The sequence below is a fragment of the Salmo trutta genome, chromosome 31 (genome assembly GCF_901001165.1).
Source record: "Salmo trutta chromosome 31, fSalTru1.1, whole genome shotgun sequence".
Taxonomy (NCBI): Eukaryota; Metazoa; Chordata; class Actinopteri; order Salmoniformes; family Salmonidae; genus Salmo; species Salmo trutta.
Genome location: NC_042987.1, coordinates 41,642,387 through 41,667,723, shown reverse-complemented (window position 1 = coordinate 41,667,723; position 25,337 = coordinate 41,642,387). Strand labels below are relative to the sequence as shown.

Below are 25,337 nucleotides of genomic sequence, written 5' to 3'. Positions count from 1 at the left end.
CCAGGGTCTGAACCTGTTTTTAATTATATTTTTCTTTATGGGGGTGTATTTGTTAACAATATCACTGAAAATATAAAAAAAGAAGGTCCAAGCGTCTTCGACAGAGGTGATCAATCTGATTCTATACCATTTTACAGAGGTCAGTTCATGAAGGAAGGCTTGCTCGTTAAAGTTTTTTAGCAAGCGTCTATGACAAATCAGGACAGGTCGTTTCACTGAACAGCCATTACGAACACAGGCTGTAAACAGTGATCACTAAGGTCATTACAGAAAACACCAGACTGATACCTATCAGGATGATTTGTGAGGATAACATTGAGGAGAGCAGCCTTTTCTGGGTGTTTGGAGTCATACCTTGTGGGTTTTGTAATGTTCTGAGAAAGATTTAGGGAGTCCCATTGCTTTAGGACTTGGTCTGGTGGTTTAAGCATGTCCCAGTTAAGGTCACCTTAAAGGACACATTCAGACTTAGTGTAAGGGGCCAGGAGAGAGCTTAGGGCAGGTAGGGTACAAGCTGGTGCTGATGGTGGACGATAACACCCAGCAACCCTCAACAAACAACTATTTGAAAGTTTAATGCTTAAAACCAGCAAATCAAATTGTCAGATGGTTTAACCTCTCTGGACCAGTGGGACGTTTGCGTCCCACCCTAGTCAGCAGCCAGTGGAATCGCGTGGCGCGAAATACAAATACCTCAAAAATGCTATAACTTCAATTTCTCAAAAATATGACTATTTTACACCATTTTAAAGATAAGACTCTCGTTAATCTAACCACGTTGTCCGATTTCAATAAGGCTTTACAGCGAAAGCAAAACATTCGATTATGTCATGAGAGTACCCTGCCAAAAATAATCACACATTTTCAAAGCAAGCATATGTCACAAAAACCAAAACCACAGCTAAATGCAGCACTAACCTTTGATGATATTTATCAGATGACACTCCTAGGACATTATGTTATACAATACATGCATGTTTTGTTCAATCAAGTTCATATTTATATCAAAAAACAGCTTTTTACATTAGCATGTGATGTTCAGAACTAGCGTACCCACCAAAAACTTCCGGTGAATTTACTAAATTACTCATGATAAACGTTGACAAAATACATAACAATTATTTTAAGAATTATAGATACAGAACTCCTTTATGCAAACGCTATGTCAGATTTTAAAATAGCTTTTCGGCGAAAGCACATTTTGCAATATTCTGAGTACATAGCTCGGCCATCACAGGCTAGCTAATTTGACACCCACCAAGTTTGGGGCAACCTAAACTCAGAATTACTATTAGAAAAATTGGATTACCTTTGCTGTTCTTCGTCAGAATGCACTCCCAGGACTTCTACTTCAACAACAAATGTTGTTTTGGTTCCAAATAATCCATAGTTTTATCCAAAAACCGGTTTGTTCGTGCATTCAGGTCACTATCCGAAGGGTAACGCGCGAGCGCATTTCGTGACAAAAAATTTCAAAATATTCCATTACCGTACTTAGAAGCATGTCAAACGCTGTTTAAAATACATTTTTATGCTATTTTTCTCGTAAAATAGCGATAATATTCCAACCAGACAACGTTGTATTCATTCAAAGACTGAAAGAAAAAAATTGAGAAGTCTCGTGAATGCGCATCTCAGTCTCACTGTCCCCAGGCAGGCCACTTACAAACTCTGCTGCTGTACTTTTCCCAGAGACAGGAGACACGTCATTCCGCTTTCTGAACGCTTTAGAGAGCCAATGGAAGCCTTAGAAAGTGTCACGTAACAGCACAGATGCTGTATTTTTGATAGAGATGCAACAGAAGGACAACAAATTGTCAGACAGGGCACTTCCTGCATGGAATCTTCTCAGGTTTTGGCCTGCCATATGAGTTCTGTTATACTCACAGACACCATTCAAACAGTTCTCGAAACTTTAGAGTGTTTTCTATCCAAATCTACTAATTATATGCATATTCTCATTTCTGGGCAAGAGTAGTAACCAGTTTAAATCAGGTATGTTTTTTATCCGGCCGTGAAAATACTGCCCCCTAGCCCCAACAGGTTAAGCATGTCCCAGTTTAGGTCACCTAGCAGGACAAATTCAGACATATTGTAAGGGGCCAGGAGAGAGTTTAGGGCAGGTAGGGTACAGGCCGGTGCTGATGGAGGACGATAACACCCAGCAACAGTCAACAAAGAGCTATTTGAAAGTGTAATGATTAAAACCAGCAAATCAAATTGTTTGGGGACAGACTTGGTGGAGACAACCGAGCACTGAAGGTAATCCTTGGTAAAGATTGCCACTCCACCACCTTTGGAAGATCTGTCTTGCCGAAAAAGGTTATAACCAGAAAGGTTAACATCAGTATTCAAAACACTCTTCCTTAACCACGTCTCAGTAATGACCAACACATCTGGATTGGAGCTGTGAACCAACACTTTCAATTGATCCATTTTAGGTAATAAGCTTCTAGTGTTAACGTGCAGAAAACCCAGGCTTTTACGAGAGCAGAAATCAGTGAAGCAGATATCAGAGCACAAGTCAGAATTGAGGCTAGCAACTGTAGATGTGCCAGTTTGTACATGCACATTTCCAGATATCATCAGCAGCAATACAATCAAGGCACGGCAGAGGACAGGGAGAGCTCTGCAGTGTTGATTTATGACATCTGAATGTGCATCAGATGGCAACAAGATCATATTGTACAGCAATTTCATCAGGTAACATGAATACAAAGCCGGTGAGAGGTGGTTTAGAACAGGATGGGAGGCCAAGAGTCTGTGTATCCAATAGAGAGTGCCCACGGTTGGGTAAACAATAAAGTTCATAGACAACAAAGCATGTAGGAGTCATGATGCAAATAGCATAAAGTACAAGTAAAAAATATAACGGCTTGGGGCTAGCCATTGTAAGTTCAGAGTCACTCGCCCCAAGTGTGTGTGTGTGTGTGTGCTGGAGGCGAGCGAAAGCTTGGGAGAGAGGTGGGAGTGTGGCGGGGGTACCTGTACCAGACGGGGTGACAGGCCAGGGCAGACGGTGAACAGATCACCAGGTGGAATCCAAGTAGCAGTGCAGCAGGCAGTGGGAGTAGGTGTCACACCCACTTGGGAGAAGCTTTTATTTCTGGAGGCAGATTTATTGTAGAAAAGTCAGTGGATGGTCTCTGAACAGCGGAAGGGGGCTTTATTAGCCTCTGGATTTGGGTGGGGGTAGGCTGTGAGAGACTCTGCCGTTGTTGGGCTCAAAGGCTTCGACACCTTTCACTTCACACCTCAGTGCTAATTGAAGTTGTATCTGTTCTGTCCTAGCAGGCTTGGCAGCCTGAATTTAGCGTTCAGTCCCCATAAAGTAAAATATAGCATTGTAATGTACTTTATTTTAAATTTTTCATCTTGGCTTTCAAAATAGCATCAGACCAAACACTACTCACTCAGTTCCAGGTTGGATGTTGTCCTCAGGTCTCTGCTGTTTGTTTGCCAGAGCACCCGCTGTATATCTTGGAAAAAGGAATCCTTGGTAGTAGGAATCCTTCCAGGTAATTTTGTCCAAAATCAGGTTGTAGGTTTGGAGTTTTGATCTGGAGTGAAGGTTATGCTGTGGAGGGTAGCATCCTGTATATGTCCCTGCCAAAAAAAATCAAAGTTTATCTAACTCCAAATCTATCTTTTTATAAAAACATGCTGAAAAATGCAGGAGCTCACATGCAGCTGTGTGTCTCTCTCTCTCTCTCCCCTCTGGAATAAAAAATAAATAAATAGAGTCGAGTAGAGATTAGTAGAGTAGAGATTAGTAGAGTAGAGATTAGTCGATTAGAGTAGAGATTAGTCGAGTAGGGATTACTAGAGTAGAGTAGAGATTAGTAGAGTAGAGATTAGTAGAGTAGAGATTACTAGAGTAGAGTAGAGATTAGTCGATTAGAGTAGAGATTAGTCGAGTAGAGATTAGTAGAGTAGAGATTAGTAGAGTAGAGTAGAGATTAGTAGAGTAGAGATTAGTAGAGTAGAGATTAGTCGAGTAGAGATTAGTAGAGATTAGTTGAGTAGAGATTAGTCGAGTAGAGATTAGTCGAGTAGAGATTAGTCGAGTAGAGTAGAGATTAGTCGATTAGAGTAGAGATTAGTCGATTAGAGTAGAGATTAGTCGAGTAGAGATTAGTAGAGATTAGTCGAGTAGAGATTAGTCGAGTAGAGATTAGTCGAGTAGAGTAGAGATTTGTCGATTAGAGTAGAGATTAGTCGAGTAGAGATTAGTAGAGATTAGTCGAGTAGAGATTAGTCGAGTAGAGATTAGTCGAGTAGAGTAGAGATTAGTCGAGTAGAGATTAGTCGAGTAGAGTAGAGATTAGTAGAGTAGAGTAGAGATTAGCAGAGTAGAGTAAAGATTATTCGAGTAGATATTAGTCGAGTAGAGATTAGTAGAGTAGAATAGAGATTAGCAGAGTAGAGTATAGATTAGCAGAGTAGAGTAGAGATTAGCAGAGTAGAGTAGAGATTAGCAGAGTAGAGTAGAGATTAGCAGAGTAGAGTAGAGATTAGCAGAGTAGAGTAGAGATTAGCAGAGTAGAGATTAGCAGAGTAGAGTAGAGATTAGCAGAGTAGAGTAGAGATTAGTAGAGTAGAGATTAGCAGAGTAGAGTATACATTTACATTTACATTTAAGTCATTTAGCAGACGCTCTTATCCAGAGCGACTTACAAATCGGTGCATTCACCTTATGATATCCAGTGTATAAATTAGTAGAGTAGAGTATAGATTAGCAGAGTAGAGATTAGCAGCGTAGAGTATAGATTAGTAGAGTAGAGTATAGATTAGCAGAGTAGAGATTAGTCGAGTAGAGATTAGTAGAGTAGAGATTAGCAGAGTAGAGTAGAGATTAGTCGAGTAGAGATTAGCAGAGTAGAGTAGGGATTAGCAGAGTAGAATAGAGATTAGCAGAGTAGAGATTAGTAGAGTAGAGATTAGCAGAGGAGAGTAGAGATTAGTCGAGTAGAGTAGAGATTAGTAGAGTAGAGATTAGCAGAGTAGAATAGAGACAAGGGGATCTTTATTTTCTCAGCCATAGAGATTCATTTTAAATCACATAAATGTGTCGTATTACTTTTTGCTTTATAATCTCATAAACCTGTTTTGAGATGAGAAATGATCTGATCATTTCAACCAGGAACCTGACTCTGGGAGCGAAGGCTGAGTTTGCGACTGGGAAGAAAGTGACGTTCCTAGATGATGCAACCAAACTAGAGCTGAGCCTACTGCTCAACGGGACCAGACGAGACAGAGTGTGAGTGTACTTTCTATGTATTTGTCAAGTAATTAAAAAATATACAGATATATCAAACTACTTTTATTTTATAGCTCGAATCCAGAGTTGAAACAATAACAAACCTCAGAGTCTCTGTTTTGGAAAAAAAGCAGAAGGATGGGCCTGGAGAAATGTAACCACTTTCAAAATTGTAACAATGTTTTAAGTCTTTGCAGTGTTTGTTTACATATATATATTTTGGGTTCTGATGAGGTATGACAGTTGAATTAAGCTCATGAGGCATTTATACCGTAAAACTTCAACGCTGAGTCTCAAAAAGCATGCAGTTCATTTTAATAGACAGGCAACGGCACACATTTCAGCAAATAAACGTTTGTTTCACATTAATGCCGGGTCTAAATGAATTATTTACGAGGTTACCATTAATTACCATTAATTGTTTGAGGTTTTATGTTTGATTTGTTACATTCAGTGGTGGAAAAAGTACCCAATTGTCATACTCAAGTATAAGGAAAGATTCCTTAAAAGAAAATGACTCAAGTAAAAGTGAAAGTCACCCAATAAAATACTACTTGAGTAAAAGTCTAAAAGTATTTGGTTTAAAATATTACTTAAATGAACAAGTATAAATCATTGCAAATTCCTTATATTAAGCAAACCAGACGGCCACATTTTATATTTTATTTACGGATAGCCAGGGGCACACTCAAACATAATTTACAAACAAAACATTTGTTTTTAGTGAGTCCACCAGATCAGAGGCAGTAGGGATGACCAGGGATGTTCTCTGTTTAGTGAGTCCTCCAGATCAGAGGCAGTAGTGATGACCAGGGATGTTCTCTGTTTAGTGAATCCTCCAGATCAGAGGCAGTAGGGATGACCAGGGATGTTCTCTGTTTAGTGAGTCCTCCAGATCAGAGGCAGTAGGGATGACCAGGGATGTTCTCTTGATAAGTGTGTGAATTAAACCATTTTCCTGTCAAAATGTAACAAGTACTTTTGGGTGTCAGGGAAAATGTATGGAGTAAAAAGTACATCATTTTCTTTAGGAATGTAGTGAAGTAAAAGTAAGTCAAAAATATTAATAGTAAAGTAAAGTACATATACCCCAAAAAACGACTTAAGTAGTACTTTAAAGTATTTTTACTTAGGTACTTTACACCACTGGTTACATTCAATAATGTCTCAAAAAAAATATTGTAATCAGCCGTTGTTATCGCCAGTAAGAAACTGCTAGCCATTGGCTGCTAACAGCTGAGAAGCAAGCTAACTGGCAAGCACAACAACTCACAATTTCGGGAGTACAGAAACCTAGAAAGTAAGAACTGCCGGAAATGCGCAGTCAAAGAGGATAGTGATTTTATTTTTTTATTTTTATTAAAGGTTTCAATTGGCGACAAATTTTAATGCGAATATTCTAAGACCTGCAAAAAAATAACGTATTTTCCCATCAGAGATGTGATTCCATCAAATTGACTTGTTGCGGATGACTTAGTGCACATAAACATTAATTTTGCAGTTAAATTCACATTTACCGAATGAAAAATACAAGTGAAATGGGTTTACATTGTTTACATTGCATTTTGTCACAAAAAATGTTGCGTTATATAGTGAAATGTATTGGAAAGGAGCATCAAGCTCATCACCTTGCACTTTCGCCACCCTGTGAAGTTCATCATTCCCTACATGACCAAAAGTATGTGGACACCTGCTCATCGAACATCTCATTCCAAAATCACGGGCATTAATATGGAGTTGGTCCCCCATTTGCTGCCATAACTATCACGTTTTAGGGAAGACCCAGATGCAGACAGTGTCGAAGTAACAAAAGTTTATTACTAGAACAGGGGGAAGGCAAAATGACAGGTCAAGGTCAGGCAGAGGTCAGTAATCCAGATCAAAGTCCAAAAGGTACAGGATGGCAGCCAGGCTCAGGGCAGAATGGTCAAAACCGGGAAAACTAGAAAACAGGAACTATAGAAAAGACAGGAGCAAGGGGGAAACCGCTGATAAGCTTGACGAACAAAACGAACTGGCAACAGACAAACAGAGAACACAGGTATAAATACACAGGGGATAATGAGGGGAGATGGGAGACACCTGGTGGGGGGTGGAGACAAGCACAAAAACAGGTGAAACAGATCAGGGTGTCACAATGACAGCGTCCACTCTTCTGGGAAGGCTTTCCAATAGATGTCGGAACAATGCTGCCGGCATTGTCATGCTGAAACAGGAAAGGGCCTTCACCAAACTGTTGCCACAAAGTTGGAAGCACAGAATCGTTTAGAATGTAAATGTGTGCTGTAGTGTTAAGATTTCCCTTCATTGGAACTAAGGGGCCCAAACCATGAAAAACAGCCCCAGACCATTATTCCTCCTCCACCAAACTTTACAGTTGGCGCTATACATTTGGACAGGTAGCGTTCTCCTGGCATCCGCCAAACCCAGATTCGTCCGTCGGACTACCAGATGGTGAAGCGTGATTCCTCACTCCAAAGAACAGGTTTCCACTGCTCCAAAGTCCAATGGCGGTGAGCCATGGAAACCCATCCCGACAAACAGTTATTGTGCTGACGTTGCTTCCAGTCCACATACTTTTGTGTATAATAGTGTAACATATTTAATCTAATAAGCGGCATGCAATCCCGAGTCATAGTGGGAGGACCACACAATGTTATCCCGTGACTTTTCTTCCATATGATGGTTATTATATCAATATTTGCACATAAAATCATTTCCACCGCCATTTCTCACATAATTAATTTTACCGACACAAAAAGATTCCACCTTGTCTAGCGTATGTTATCTTGTTGACATTTGGAAAGTTTACCGAAAAAATTGCTGTTTCCATCAGGCCTGTTGTGACATTTTGTGTCCAACCTACTCTACTCGCATAAAAAGGTTGGATGGAAACCTGGTTACTGTGTGTAAATGATAACAGGTTAGTGCAATTGATTAAAATGCTGAAAGTAAATGCTGGAATTAAACAATTAACTATGAGCAAATGAGCAAAAGCTGTGTGCATTAAGGAAATAGACGCCTGGCTCAAATAGAAGCCTGTCTTTAATAGTGATTTAAGCAAATAAAGGCCCAGGCTATTAATTTAAGTTTTACGGCATGTTATATTCTGAATATACCAAACATTAGGACCAACTCCCCTTCATCTACACTGATTGAAGTGGATTTAACAAGTAACATCAATAAGAAATCATAGCTTTCACCTGGATTCACCTGGTCAGTCTATTGTATGTCATGGAAAGAGCAGGTGTTCTTAATGTTTTGTACACTCAGTGTACATAATTTATTTATGAAGTATTCTAGCTTTAAAAAACAAATCTGAAATATTTTTCTATGTGATAACTGTTGTCAGTAACAAACAGCCTGTTGTGTTCTTCTGTTACCAGGGTGATAAAACATGTGTTCCCGCGATACCTCCGAGCCCCTAGTGACTCCGAGGCCAAGCCCATAGAACAGCTGTATAAAGGTAAAACAGCATTTCAACACAGTGTGAATTACACCGTGATATTTGGGGGGGGGGGGTCTCTATTGAGGGCAAGCGCTTGGGTGTCTAAGAATAAAGATGGCTTCCAAGATTAAAGATGGCTTCCAAGAATAAAGATGGCTTCCAAGAATAAAGATGGCTTCCAAGATTAAAGATGGCTTCCAAGATTAAAGATGGCTTCCAAGATTAAAGATGGCTTCCAAGAATAAAGATGGCTTCCAAGAATAAAGATGGCTTCCAAGAATAAATATGCAATTTAAACTGTAAACATGTATTACCTTTTAATGTGGCATGAACACAACCAGTCATGATATTTTCATCTGATTGTCAAAACAAATCACTTCTAAAAGGCAGGCTACCTGTGCATGTTCGTCCACTCCAAAATAATTCCAGCATCCTAACTACATGTGTACTCGTGCCATTTGATGAATGGAAATAGACATCTGTTACAGAACACCTGAAGTGTTCCTAATTACATTTAGCTATTGATTAGGTCTATATTGATTAGGTCTATATTGATTAGGTCTATATTGAGTAGGTCTATATTGATTAGGTCTATATTGAGTAGGTCTATATTGATTAGGTCTATATTGAGTAGGTCTATATTGAGTAGGTCTATATTGAATTGGTCTATGTTGAGTAGGTCTATATTGAGTAGGTCTATATTGAGTAGGTCTATATTGAGTAGGTCTATATTGAATTGGTCTATATTGATTAGGTCTATATTGATTAGGTCTATGTTGAGTAGGTCTATATTGAGTAGGTCTATATTGATTAAGTCTATATTGATTAGGTCTATATTGATTAGGTCTATATTGATTAGGTCTATATTGATTAGGTCTATATTGATTGGGTCTATGTTGAGTAGGTCTATATTGAGTAGGTCTATATTGAATTGGTCTATATTGAATTGGTCTATATTGATTAGGTCTATATTGATTAGGTCTATGTTGAGTATGTCTATATTGATTAGGTCTATATTGAGTAGGTCTATATTGAATTGGTCTATATTGATTAGGTCTATATTGATTAGGTCTATATTGATTGATGCGTCTTGCTGACAAATTGAACTTTTTGTAGCCTGAAAAGTCAGGACACCTGAAATGGAGCTGAAACTGTCCCGGGAAAAATGTGATGGGTCACCATAACACACTGTCAACCTACTAGACTAGACTACAATGTGTCTTACCATGATCTTCAAACAGGCCTACCAGTAACCAGTGTGTAGTAGTAAACAAATAGGGGGTAAGCTGTGTGGGTGGACCATTTCAGTTTGTCTGTGATATGTGTACGTGAAGAACTTAAAACTTTCCACCTTATCCACTGCTGTCCCTTCGATATGGATAGGAGGGCTGCTCCCTCTGCTGTTTCCTGAAGTCCACGATCATCTCCTTTGTTTTGTTGACGTTGAGTGTGAGGTTATTTTCCTGACACCACACTCTGAGGGCCTTCACCTCCTCCCTATAGGCTGTCACGTTGTTGTCGGTAATCAAGCCTACTACTGTTGTGTCGTCTGCAAACTTGATGATTGAGTTGGAGGCATGCATGGCCACGCAGTCGTGGGTGAACAGGGAGTACAGGAGAGAGGGCTGAGAACACACCCTTGTGGGGCCCCTGTGTTGAGGATCAGCGGGGTGGAGATGTTGTTACCTACCTTCACCACCTGGGGGGCGGCCCGTCAGAAAGTCCAGGACCCAATTGCACAGGGCTGGGTCGAGACCCAGGTTCTCAAGCTTAATGATGAGTTTGCAGGGTACTATGGTGTTAAATGCTGAGCTGTAGTCAATGAACAGCATTCTTACAGGTATTCCTCTTATCCAGATGGGTCAGGGCAGTGTGCAGTGTGATGGCGATTGCATCGTCTGTGGACCTATTGGGTCGGTAAGCAAATTGGAGTGGGTCTAGGGTGTCAGGTAGGGTGGAGGTGATATGGTCCTTGACTAGTCTCTCAAAGCACTTCATGATGACGGAAGTGAATGCTACAGGGCGGTAGTCATTTAGTTCAGTTACCTTAGCTTTCTTGGGAACAGGAACAATAGTGGCCATTTTGAAGCATGTGGGGACAGCAGACTGGGATAGAGAGAGATTGAATATGTCCGTAAACACACCAGCCAGCTGGTCTGCGCATGCTCTGAGGACCCGGCTAGGGATGGTTGACGAGTTCTGTATAACACATGTAAATCGTAAAAGTATCTAAATTCGACCCCCCTTGAACCCCGTTAGGGTACTTAAGGGTGTAAAATGTATCTGCAGATGGCCTCCTGACATTCACCCGACCATTTCGGTTCGTAACAGGATGTTGGGAACAGTGGTCTGTTTGTCTTGAGGTAGGCTTGACATGGCCGCTTTCAATTACAGAATCTGTAAATCTTGGCATGGAATGTCGTGAGTTATCTACTCGTGGGCTTAACTACACAACAAAATGTTAAATATAATGCATTGGAATAAAGGCTTTTTTTTTATTTTTATCAAGGACGCATGGCAAACAAATGGTGACAATGAGGAAGTCAAAAGGAAAATGGATGCATAAAGGAGCTCAACTGAAGCTCAAATGTATCTCTACTGAATGGACAGCCTGCCATATAGAAACAAATGGTTTAAACCGACAGAGAGCTGGGGGTGTTCCTTTCATTTGGAAGCTTTTATTTTCACATTTACCACTGCAAAACACATTTACATTTTTGTCATTTAGCAGACGCTCCTATCCAGAGCGACTTACAGTAGAGTGCATACATTTATTACATTTTTAAATACTTGCCCCCTGTGGGAATTGAACCCACAACCCTGGCATTGCAAGCGCCATGCTCTACAAACTGAGCTACAGTGGGACTTACCACTGCAAAACACATTTACCACTGCATTATAAACAAATAGAAGAAATGCTCATTCTGCTCCTCCTCTAGAGCATTAAATACAATATTTTATTTTATTGATTAAATCAATTTTGTTATATTTTATTATGTTCTATTTTATTATATTAATTCAGAGAAGGTGTACATGAGCATCACTTTGGCGTTGGAGCGTTCCCATAACAACTCAACGGAAGTCCAGGAGTGGTGGATCGTGAACCAGACAGATCCGGGACAGATCAAGGTTCGTAGGCCCAAGCACCTCTACGACGCTGGGCTGGAGCTCTATGTCTTCAGTGACCAGGTCAGCCCTCCTAGTCTGGGTTTCCTGGCTGGATACGGGTGAGTAGACAGAAACATAACATAGCGTAGCATGGAATGGCGTAATATAGCGTAGCATCACACAAGTATTTAATTTGATCTCATGAAACTATCGGCTCCTATAAGTCATCCACTAACCATGCAGTAGCTTGTGTCCATCCCATCACATAGCAGACAGGCCTTGTAGTGCAGGTGTACCAGTCAATGTTTTATTTATTTATTTTATTTCACCTTTATTTAACCAGGTAGGCAAGTTGAGAACAAGTTCTCATTTACAACTGCGACCTGGCCAAGATAAAGCAAAGCAGTTCGACAACATACAACAACACAGAGTTACACATGGAATAAACAAACGTACAGTCAATAACACAATAGAAAAATCAATGTACAGTGTGTGCAAATGTGGAAAGAATTGGGAGGTAAGGCAATAAATAGGCCATGAAGGCGAAATAATTACAATTTAGCATTAATACTGGAGTGATGGATGAGCAGATGATGATGTGCAAGTAGAGATACTGAGGTGCAAAAGAGCAACATGATCGTTTTCTCATTACTCCAACATAGATACAGTTAGTCAAGTAACTATAGATGTTGAATAAGAAAACGTATAGTCTGTACTGTGCTGTGTATAATGGGCATAACTAGATTAACTACGTAATATGTATGGATCTTTCCCTCCAGGATCATGGGTCTTTATGCCTCCGTGGTGCTCGTCATCGGTAAGTTTGTCCGTGAGTTCTTCAGCGGTGTCTCTCACACCATCATGTTCGAGGAGCTGCCAAACGTAGACCGCATCCTGAAGCTGTGCACCGACATCTTCCTGGTCCGAGAGACGGGAGAGCTGGACCTGGAGGAAGACATGTACGCTAAACTCATCTTCCTCTATCGCTCGCCTGAGACTATTATTAAATGGACCAGGGAAAAGACTCAGTGAGCCTGGCTGTAAAAAGGCTAGAAGTTATCCCCCTTTCAATGTGGATAGAAGTTTAACAGTGTTTCTTAACCTCTGACTAGTTCGTGAATACTTGACCAGTCTCTGGGACGTTGATGTTACTGACTGACTTGAGAACTATTCTTAAGTGTCATTGATTTTTAAGGAAGGAAGGAAGGAAGGAAGGAAGGAAGGACCAAAGGTTGCCGGTTCCTGTTGAGAAAGCGGTTGAGAAACACTGCCTTAGAACAACACAATTGCTAAAATAACGTGACCGAGGCGTCAGGAAACAATGAAAGTTGGGACAAAGAACGGGGTCTTCACTGAGAGGACATATGGGTGAGGTTAAATACTATCTACAAAGCTCTGGTGGAGAGATTCAAGTATTGGCGTGACTATTCTACTTTAGACCAATGATGTGTCAAATACTACAAGTAACTCCCTGTGCCTGTATCGTTCCTCGTTGTCTTTTCCCGACAGCAGTGTGGATTATACAGGTCAGTGTTTTAAAAAAGGGCTTCCCACCATTGGATGATGACCATGAGGAGGAACTTACACAGGATTGGTCTGTTTAGATTGCCAACCTTTTTCTGATTGGAGCTCCTGGTTCATGGAATTGTGCAATATTATAGAGCTCTTCTTCATGTCCTCCGAGACGACCATTTTGAAGGATGTTGTCATTGCTACATACGAGACGGCCATTTTGATTAAGATTCGCAGGCGACTACGCCATCTTGTTAATGTCTAAAACAGAGAGCTACTTCTAAAGACGCCAACTATACTTGCATTATTTTGTTTGTTTGTATGAGAAACTAAACCTGTGTTAATGATTTCTCAGGAAAAGACAAGAGTTGTTGTTTCACCAAGAAAGGGTTCACTTTTACTCAATGTAATGTTTAGAGTATAGGAAACTTTAATATGTTGTTTTGGTAGCTAATAGATGGTTGAATTGATTTACCTACTTAAAGGTCATAAAAAGATGAGAAGACATATATATATAAAAAAAAAACTGTGATAGATTCAAGATTGATGTTGGTCTATTTCCTGTTGGTCTATTTCCTATTTCCTGCATATTAGCCAGGGGAGGAACCACTCCAGACTGTCTGTAAATAATTGAGAAGAAGAACCTCTTTATCCATGGAACCCGATTCCAGTATGTTTTTATCAATGCCCATATAAGGATCTGGTCAAATGTAGTTCACTAAATATTAACGCATCTTTTGACCAATGGGTACAATAATATGTTAATTGTGTAGATGCTCCTCTAAGAAAACCAATGGTCCAAACCTCATGGTGTTTTTACCCTTGTAGGATGGCCAGAATTAGGGTGACTAAATCAATGGAGGCCAGAGAGAAAAAGTGGTCAAAAAATCAGGAGAATTATACTGCATGGTGTCGGCGTGGCTGGATTCTGTGAAAGAATAAAGTTTAACTGACACTGTTGAACTCCTCATTTTTCTCCTAGACTCCACCGGACATAAAACAATTATAAAAGTAAGAAAGATATCGATTTTGTGACATGTACTATTTTCATATTTTAGCATATGCTTTTCGTGTTAATGCGAAATTCCTGTGCAAGGTGAACAGAGCACAGAGCGTCCCGTTTTTTTCATGGTCATTTCGCTTTTTTGTGACCCGCGGAAACAACTTTTGAAGTCGACCACCGACAACATTGTAAAATCCCCCAAAGTTGCTGCGAGAAAGAAAGCTGCACCACTCAGCTTGTTATCGGATGTATTAGGATGTAAAATCCAACTTGTTGGATTTACTGTTAATGAAATGTTAAGAGAAAGAACTCCACTGAACGATTCTTTGTAAAAAAAAAAAAAAAATGTACTTCATAACATAAGGAAGTGAAATTTCATCCCCAAAGCGCGTTTTCACCCACTCAGGGCAGAATTGCTGGAATTGGACTGGTACAAAACCCTCAGATCTTCTCCTGATTGAGTCCTGGCACCTCTTATAGAAAATTGTCTTCAAAGTATTGCAGAGTACCGGCACCTACAGTGGGGGAAAAAAAGTATTTGATCCCCTGCTGATTTTGTACGTTTGCCCACTGATAAAGAAAGGATCAGTCTATAATTTTAATGGTAGGTTTATTTGAACAGTGAGAGACAGAATAACAACAACAAAAAATCCAGAAAAACGCATGTCAAAAATGTTATAAATTGATTTGCATTTTAATGAGGGAAATAAGTATTTGACCCCCTCTCAATCAGAAAGATTTCTGGCTCCCAGGTGTCTTATATACAGGTAACGAGCTGAGATTAGGAGCACACTCTTAAAGGGAGTGCTCCTAATCTCAGTTTGTTAACTGTATAAAAGACACCTGTCCACAGAAGCAATCAATCAGATTCCAAACTCTCCACCATGGCCAAGACCAAAGAGCTCTCCAAGGATGTCAGGGACAAGATTGTAGACCTACACAAGGCTGGAATGGGCTACAAGACCATCACCAAGCAGCTTGGTGACAACATTTGGTACGATTATTCGCAAATGGAAGAAACACAAAAGAACTGTCAATATCCCTTGGCCTGGGGCTCCATGCAAGATCTCACCTCGTGGAGTTGCAATGATCATGAGAACGGTGAGGAATCAGCACAGAACTACACGGGAGGATCTTGTCAATGATCTCGAGGCAGCTGGGACCATAGTCACCAAGAAAACAATTGGTAACACTACACTACGCCGTGAAGGACTGAAATCCTGCAGCGCCCGCAAGGTCCCCCTGCTCAAGAATACATATACATGCCCATCTGAAGTTTGCCAATGAACATCTGAATGATTCAGAGGACAACTGGGTGAAAGTGTTGTGGTCAGATGAGACCAAAATGGAGCTCTTTGACATCAACTCAACTCGCCGTATTTGGAGGAGGAGGAATGCTGCCTATGACCCCAAGAACATCATCTCCACAGTCAAACATGGAGGTGGAAACATTATGCTTTGGGGGTGTTTTTCTGCTAAGGGGACAGGACAACTTCACTGCATCATTTGACGGGGCCATGTAGTGTCAAATGTTGGGTGAGAACCTCCTTCCCTCAGCCAGGGCATTGAAAATGGGTCGTGGATGGGTATTCCAGCATGACAATGACCCAAAACACACGGCCAAGGCAACAAAGGAGTGGCTCAAGAAGAAGCACATTAAGGTCCTGGAGTGGCCTAGCCAGTCTCCAGACCTTAATCCCATAGAAAATCTGTGGAGGGAGCTGAAGGTTCGAGTTGCCAAACGTCAGCCTCGAAACCTTAATGACTTGGAGAAGATCTGCAAAGAGGAGTGGGATAAAATCCCTCCTGAGATGTCTGCAAACCTGGTGGCCAACTACAAGAAACGTCTGACCTCTGTGATTGCCAACAAGGGTTTTGCCACCAAGTACTAAGTCATGTTTTGCAGAGGGGTCAAATACTTATTTCCCTTATTAAAATGCAAATCATTTTATAACATTTTTGACAAGCGTTTTTCTGGATTTTTTTTGTTGTTATTCTGTCTCTCACTGTTCAAATAAACCTACCATTAAAATTATAGACTGATCATTCTTTTGTAAGTGTGCAAACGTACAAAATCAGCAGGGGATCAAATACTTTTCCCCCCCCACTGTATGTATAAAGAGTACTGACATGTATTGCAATCCACTTCAAGCGCTGAATACAGGCTCTGTTCAGGACACAGCTGCTATTAGATCATGTCATTATACTGTTCTCTCTGGCTCCAAGGACACATTTACAGAGGAGATGGGCTTCTCCTCACACACACACACAGTTTATCTGCTACAGTTTGACCCAAGCCCAGGGAAGTGAGTGTATTTTGAATCAAGAGTAAATACTGTATATCATGAAGCAACTGGACTGTCTGAAGCATTCTCGTGGACACTGTAGCTGGACTCATCCATTGTTCAACTTCGTCCACCGATTTACAGAACTCTCACCTCCTCATGTACAGAATGACTTCCGTAGGACTTCAATAGGAAGTATTACTTGAGTTTCATCAACATTCAAAGATAAGAAATGGAAGAAAAAAAAACAGCCATTCATACAAAACACAAACACGCATTGTTTTGTTTGGACCTTTGGTTCCGAGCTATGCATCAGAGGACATTGTAGCATGAAAGAAAACGTCCAGTATTGTCATGAGTAATTTCCCATACGTACATAACAGTTTTAGGGAGGGAGGGAAGGGGGTGAGGGAGGGAGGGGGGTGAGGGAGGGAGGGAGGGAAGAGGGAGGGAGGGAGGAAAGAGGGAGGGAAGAGGGAGGGAGGGAGGGGGGTGAGGGAGGGAGGGAGGGAGGGAAGAGGGAGGGAGGGAAGGGGGTGAGGGAGGGAGGGGGTGAGGGAGGGAGGGAAGGGGGTGAGGGAGGGAGGGAAGGGGGTGAGGGAGGGAGGGAAGAGGGAGGGAGGGAGGGAAGGGGGTGAGGGAGGGAGGGAAGAGGGAGGGAGGGAGGGAGGGGGTGAGGGAGGGAGGGAAGAGGGAGGGAGGGAAGGGGGGGAGGGAGGGAAGGGGGAGGGAGGGAAGGGGGTGAGGGAGGGAGGGAGGGAAGAGAGAGGGAGGGAAGGGGGTGAGGGAGGGAAGGGGGTGAGGGAGGGAAGGGGGTGAGGGAGGGAGGGAGGGAAGAGGGAGGGAAGGGGGTGAGGGAGGGAGGGAGGGAAGAGGGAGGGAAGGGGGTGAGGGAGGGAGGGAAGGGGGTGAGGGAGGGAAGGGGGTGAGGGAGGGAGGGAGGGAAGAGGGAGGGAAGGGGGTGAGGGAGGGAGGGAAGGGGGTGAGGGAGGGAGGGAAGGGGGTGAGGGAGGGAGGGAAGGGGGTGAGGGAGGGAAGGGGGTGAGGGAGGGAGGGAGGGAAGAGAGAGGGAGGGAAGGGGGTGAGGGAGGGAGGGAGGGAAGGGGGTGAGGGAGGGAGGGAGGAAGAGAGAGGGAGGGAAGGGGGTGAGGGAGGGAGGGAAGGGGTGAGGGAGGGAAGGGGGTGAGGGAGGGAGGGAGGGAGGGAAGAGGGAGGGAAGGGGGTGAGGGAGGGAGGGAAGAGGGAGGGAGGGAAGGGGGAGGGAGGGAAGGGGGTGAGGGAGGGAGGGAGGGAAGGGGAGAGGGAGGGAGGGAGGGAAGAGAGAGGGAGGGAAGAGGGAAGGGGGTGAGGGAGGGAGGGAGGGAAGAGGGAGGGAGGGAAGGGGGGAGGGGGGAGGGAGGGAAGGGGGTGAGGGAGGGAGGGAAGGGGGTGAGGGAGGGAGGGAGGGAGGGAGGGAAGAGGGAGGGAGGGAAGGGGGTGGGTGGGTGAGGGGGAATTAAATGTAAACTGTCATTTCTCTGTCTTAAAGGAGCTTTAATAAAAATAGTTGTATGTTTAAAGGTATAAAACATGGTATATCTCTGGTCCAGATTTAAAGGGATGGTTTTAAAGGTCCTGTCGTATGTTTAACCCTTGTTTGGGTCTGTGGGACCCATTTTCAATGTTTACAAAAAGAAAAATTATACAATGAATTAATCTTTTCAACCTGAGACTCATTGGCTTTGGCTCATTTTCTGTGAAGAACATGTAAAAATAAACACATTTTCATTGAGTGAACACTAGACTCCCCTACATGTTTATATTACATATGTGGTGTTCTGGTCCACTGGACCCCCCCCTACACATTAATATTACATATGTGGTGTTCTGGTCCACTGGACCCGAGGGTAATAAAAGTGTGGAAAAGTGTGTGTGTATAGGTGAAAACAAGTAAAAATGAAACAAAAAGGTTTGCTGTGTGCCTTCACTCTGTCCTCCTCCCTGGGCCTGCTGTTTCAACATAGCACCAATAACCTGTCTGTCTGTCTCCCTGCCTGTCTGTCTGCCTGTCTGTCTCCCTGCCCGTCTGTCTGTCTGTCTGTCTGTCTCCCTGCCTACCTGTCTGCCTGTCTCCCTGCCTGTCTCCCTGTCTGTCTGTCTCCCTCCCTGCCTGTCTGCCTGTCTCCCTGTCTGTCTGTCTCCCTGCCTGCCTGTCTGCCTGTCTCCCGCTTTTCTCGCACTCTTTACCCTTTGTAGTGTGTGAAACTACACAATGTCTTGTGGTAACCTGCACAATGTTATTACAATATATTATTTCAATACATTCCACACATATGATGAAGCAGCATCACAGGCTGTACCGCAGCAGGTGCAAATTGGGGGAGGGACATAACAAATAAATAGCTTTTACTGTGTGGCTCCACAATCAGTATGGCAAAAATAATCTCTGCTCAGAGGATCTTAGAAATATTTTTTTGCAGAGAGAGAAGCTAGTGTGGAAAGAGAGTCTTCCACTGGAAGATGAAGAATTTTCAGAATATGAGGATCATGTCTCTGTCAATTCGGAGTCTACCAGTGAGTTGGAAGAAGAGGATGAGATTGACCCTCAGCCAACCCCAGGACCAGCCCATCAGCAACCAGCCCCAGGACCAGCCCATCAGCAACCAGCCCCAGAACCAGCCCGTCAGCAACCAGCCCCAGGACCGACCAGCCCGTCAGCAACCAGCCCCAGGACCAGCCCGTCAGCAACCAGCCCCAGGACCAGCCCATCGGCAGCCAGCCCCAGGACCAGCCCATCAGCAGCCAGCCCCAGGCCCGTCAGCAACCAGCCCCAGGACCAGCCCATCAGCACCCTGCAGGAGGAGAAATATGGATGTAAAACAAATTGTGAAATTGAATGGTCTTCTTGCCCAAGGAATGAGCCACCCCGCATGGCTGTCAATGTGATAAGGATGCAACCAGGGCCGACGCGGATGGTGGTTACTCATGTGCAGGACATAAAGTCTTCTTTTCAACTGTTCACCCCAGACACCATCCAGACAATCATTCTGGACTGCACCATGTTGGAGAGAAGGGGTGTTTTTGGAGAGAGATGGAAAGAGATGGACCAAACTCATTTACATGCATGCATAGTTTGGGGGTTGTTTATCCTTGCTGGTGTTTTCAGATTCAATGGGGAATCCACAGAATTCCTGTGGGATGCAGAAAATTGCAGAGAACTTTTCCGTGCAACAATGTCTCTGGAAATCTTCCACATTATATCCAGGATTATTCGCTTCGATAACCAAGACACCAGACCAGCTCGGCGGCAGAGAGACACGCTAGCTGCAATCAGGTCAGTGTGGGACAAGTGGGTGGACGGCCTTCCACTGTTTTACAACCCTGGGCCCAACGTTACTGTTGATGAGCAGCTTATGCCATTTAGTGGCCGCTGACCCCTTCAGACAGTTCATACCGTCTAAACCCACAAAATATGGAATCAAGATCTGGGCTGCCTGTGATGCTGCTTCATCATATGTGTGGAACTTGCAAGTGTATACAGGGAATCCAGATGGAGGAACCCCTGAGAACCAAGGGATGAGGGTTGTCCTGGACGTGGTCACAACATCACATGCGATATCTTTTCTACTTCGCACAAGCTGGGACAGGATCTCCTCAAGAGGAAGCTGACGATGGTAGGAACAGTATGAAAAAACAAGCCAGAGCTCCCACCTCAGCTGTTGAATACACGGAACAGGCCTATCAATTCCTCTAAGTTTGTGTTCACCGCCGACACGTCCCTAGTGTCCTACATGCCAAAGAAAGACAAAAACATGGTACTCATGAGTACGCTGCATAGGGATGAGAGAATCTGTGGCCAGGGACATCAGAAACCAGAAATCATAATGGATTACAATGCAACAAAAGGAGGGGTGGACAATTTAGACAAGCTGGTGACTGGCTACATCTGCAAAAGAAGAACCCAATGCTGGCCACTTGTGATATACTTCAACATCTTGGACATCTCGGCGTACAACTCGTTTGTCATCTGGACGGCGTTGAACCCAGATTGGAACAGAGGGAAGCTCCAGAGGAGACGGCTCTTTCTCGAGGAGCTGGGCATGATATTGGTAAGACCTCAAATCCAGAGGAGGCAACATATCCCAAGGCCCCCAGCTTCTGCAGCCATCGTGAGGAGGATTCAGGAGGAGGATGTTGGTTCCCCATCCGCCCCGACCCACAGAACCAACAACTCCAATACCGGAAGTAAGTGTGAGTGATGTTGTTGCATGTGTGTGTGTGTGTCTGACTCTCCTACCTTGACCTGATGTAACTATATATGTGAGTGAGTGAGATGTTAGTAAAATCCCTGAACGAAGTGTTTTTTTTATCATTCTAAATTGTAGCCGGTAGCAACAAGAAGCACCGCAATGTGTGTGGACCCAAAGGAGGACAGGAAGACACGGTACACGTGCAATAAATACATTAGCAACACACACATAGTAAAACTCTGTCCCTCATGTGGTGTGTAGACTGGCCTTAACTAGTGTTCAATGGGGCTCATTTCCATAAAATACTCTATGTAAAATTTGTCCTTCCAATTTGTTCAGTTCAAAGCAATAAACATCAATAGTGATGAAAACCTTGTTTCATTTATATTTGTTCATGATTTATTCCACCCATGTCTTGATATATTTCTATTTATATATATATATATATATATATAAAAATAGCACTTTTATTGATAAATGTGATCTAGCAGAGGTAAATGGCAAATATGAACCATGTATACTGTCTACTGTCTATATTAACCATGTATACTGTCTACTGTCTATATTAACCATGTATACTGTCTACTGTCTATATTAACCATGTATACTGTCTACTGTCTATATTAACCATGTATACTGTCTATATTAACCATGTATGATCTTTATATTAACCATGTATACTGTCTATATTAACTATGTATACTGTATACTGTCTATATTAACCATGTATACTGTCTATATGAACCATGTATGATGTTTATATTGATTGTAATTGATATAAGTCAACATCTAAGTATTAAGTATTTTTATGTAAATTGTTATGGCTGTGTAGTTGTAAAAACCCAATCATGTTGTGGGTCCATCAGACCCGTGAACATTAGGTAAATAACAAAAACATGAACAACACACAAGGGGTAAACAAGGTATGGCTTTGGGCCAGTTGTATATTTAATAGGTATGGCTATGGGCCAGTTGTATATTTAATAGGTATGGCTATGGGCCAGTTGTATATTTAATAGGTATGGCTATGGGCCAGTTGTATGTTTAAAAGGTATGGCTATGGGCCAGTTGTATATTTAATAGGTATGGCTATGGGCCAGTTGTATATTTAATAGGTATGGCTTTGGGCCAGTTGTATATTTAATAGGTATGGCTATGGGCCAGTTGTATATTTAATAGGTATGGCTTTGGGCCAGTTGTATATTTAATAGGTATGGCTATGGGCCAGTTGTATGTTTAATAGGTATGGCTATGGGCCAGTTGTATATTTAATAGGTATGGCTATGGGCCAGTTGTATATTTAATAGGTATGGCTATGGGCCAGTTGTATGTTTAATAGGTATGGCTATGGGCCAGTTGTATGTTTAATAGGTATGGCTATGGGCCAGTTGTATGTTTAATAGGTATGGCTATGGGCCAGTTGTATATTTAATAGGTATGGCTATGGGCCAGTTGTATATTTAATAGGTATGGCTATGGGCCAGTTGTATATTTAATAGGTATGGCTATGGGCCAGTTGTATATTTAATAGGTATGGCTATGGGCCAGTTGTATATTTAATAGGTATGGCTATGGGCCAGTTGTATGTTTAATAGGTATGGCTATGGGCCAGTTGTATATTTAAAAGGTATGGCTTTGGGCCAGTTGTATATTTAAAAGGTATGGCTATGGGCCAGTTGTATATTTAAACAAGGTATGGCTATGGGCCAGTTGTATGTTTGAAAGGTATGGTTTTAATGGGCCAGTTGTATGTTTAATAGGTATGGCTATGGGCCAGTTGTATATTTAATAGGTATGGCTATGGGCCAGTTGTATGTTTAATAGGTATGGCTATGGGCCAGTTGTATGTTTAAAAGGTATGGTTTTAATGGCCAACAATTAAAACAAGGTCAACTTACAGAATAACTTTGTGTTTTAGGTCCAAACCAGTATTACTTATAGGTGTAGAAATCATGAATTGTCAGTCAGAATTTATTGGCCTTTATTGATAAGCCATTATAGATGAATATAAATGCTTTGTAATGCTAGAGTTAGCAGAATTCAGCGTTCACTAGCAACACATGGAGACAGAGGAACTTCCCATTTACAAGATAAGAGATTTATCCCTTTTTTATTTTCACTGGATTGACACTTTTATTGTACACTCCTAATTTTTGATTGTGGCTAACGCACAAATACAGAACACACTTGGTGTGAGAAACATCACAACAGAAGCAGCACCGGTGTGCATTAAAACCAGGGCGTTGCTAAGGAGAGGACAGAGGCATTGGTAGACGATCTAACGCTCTCATGAAAATACACACAAAAGATTTAAGAAGCTCCACATCCATTAACAAGGTCCTTGCTTTCCACGGTACATTTCTGGAAGAACCTCGTTAGAATTAACTCTCAGGTTACGTCCCAAAATGGCACCCTGTTCCCTATATAGTGCACTTCTTTTTGACCAGAGCCCTTAGCAGAGCACGATGTAGAGCCCTAGTCAAAGGTACTGCACTACGTAGGGAATAGGGTGTCATTTGGGACGCAAACTTTTTTTTAAACATTAGTCACGCAAACATCTAGTATTCTCAGGGACTACAACAACATGACACGGCTGTTACCACGGTACTGTAGGTACAGGGACTACAACAACATGACACGGCTGTTACCACGGTACTGTAGGTACAGGGACTACAACAACATGACACGGCTGTTACCACGGTACTGTAGGTACAGGGACTACAACATGACACGGCTGTTACCACGGTACTGTAGGTACAGGGACTACAACAACATGACACGGCTGTTACCACGGTACTGTAGGTACAGGGACTACAACATGACACGGCTGTTACCACGGTACTGTAGGTACAGGGACTACAACAACATGACACGGCTGTTACCACGGTACTGTAGGTACAGGGACTACAACATGACACGGCTGTTACCACGGTACTGTAGGTACAGGGACTACAACATGACACGGCTGTTACCACGGTACTGTAGGTACAGGGACTACAACAACATGACACGGCTGTAACCACGGTACTGTAGGTACAGGGACTACAACAACATGACACGGCTGTTACCACGGTACTGTAGGTACAGGGACTACAACATGACACGGCTGTAACCACGGTACTGTAGGTACAGGGACTACAACAACATGACACGGCTGTTACCACGGTACTGTAGGTACAGGGACTACAACAACATGACACGGCTGTTACCACGGTACTGTAGGTACAGGGACTACAACAACATGACACGGCTGTTACCACGGTACTGTAGGTACAGGGACAACATGACACGGCTGTTACCACGGTACTGTAGGTACAGGGACTACAACATGACACGGCTGTAACCACGGTACTGTAGGTACAGGGACTACAACAACATGACACGGCTGTTACCACGGTACTGTAGGTACAGGGACTACAACATGACACGGCTGTTACCACGGTACTGTAGGTACAGGGACTACAACAACATGACACGGCTGTTACCACGGTACTGTAGGTACAGGGACAACATGACACGGCTGTTACCACGGTACTGTAGGTACAGGGACTACAACAACATGACACGGCTGTTACCACGGTACTGTAGGTACAGGGACTACAACATGACACGGCTGTAACCACGGTACTGTAGGTACAGGGACTACAACAACATGACACGGCTGTTACCACGGTACTGTAGGTACAGGGACTACAACATGACACTGCTGTTACCACGGTACTGTAGGTACAGGGACAACAACATGACACGGCTGTTACCACGGTACTGTAGGTACAGGGACTACAACAACATGACACGGCTGTTACCACGGTACTGTAGGTACAGGGACAACATGACACGGCTGTTACCACGGTACTGTAGGTACTGGGACTACAACAACATGACACGGCTGTTACCACGGTACTGTAGGTACAGGGACTACAACAACATGACACGGCTGTAACCACGGTACTGTAGGTACAGGGACTACAACATGACACGGCTGTTACCACGGTACTGTAGGTACAGGGACTACAACATGACACGGCTGTTACCACGGTACTATAGGTACAGGGACTACAACAACATGACACGGCTGTTACCACGGTACTGTAGGTACAGGGACTACAACAACATGACACGGCTGTTACCACGGTACTGTAGGTACAGGGACTACAACATGACACGGCTGTTACCACGGTACTGTAGGTACAGGGACTACAACAACATGACACGGCTGTTACCACGGTACTGTAGGTACAGGGACTACAACATGACACGGCTGTTACCACGGTACTGTAGGTACAGGGACTACAACATGACACGGCTGTTACCACGGTACTGTAGGTACAGGGACTACAACATGACACGGCTGTTACCACGGTACTGTAGGTACAGGGACAACATGACACGGCTGTTACCACGGTACTGTAGGTACAGGGACAACAACATGACACGGCTGTTACCACGGTACTGTAGGTACAGGGACTACAACAACATGACACGGCTGTAA

General features: G+C 43.0%; 1 protein-coding gene and 1 long non-coding RNA gene across 3 annotated transcripts in view; both read left to right on the top strand.

The window, feature by feature from the left end:
• Positions 1-14,852, top strand: part of LOC115169224 (piezo-type mechanosensitive ion channel component 2-like) — a 186,800-nt gene extending 171,948 nt beyond the window's left edge. Inside the window, 4 exon segments of the mRNA XM_029724697.1 lie at positions 5,144-5,260; positions 8,647-8,726; positions 11,731-11,935; positions 12,596-14,852. Of these exon segments, the coding sequence (XP_029580557.1) occupies positions 5,144-5,260; positions 8,647-8,726; positions 11,731-11,935; positions 12,596-12,848 (655 nt within the window). The 3' untranslated portion in view covers positions 12,849-14,852.
• A 9,204-nt stretch (positions 14,853-24,056) lies between these two features.
• LOC115170212 (uncharacterized) lies at positions 24,057-24,902 on the top strand. 2 transcript variants are annotated; one of them, XR_003870983.1, is made up of 2 exons: positions 24,057-24,115; positions 24,479-24,902. It is a non-coding gene; the product is annotated as an uncharacterized LOC115170212 (long non-coding RNA). The 2 variants fall into 2 exon arrangements; XR_003870984.1 differs by having other exon boundaries at positions 24,096-24,157.
• Positions 24,903-25,337: the final 435 nt, after the last annotated feature.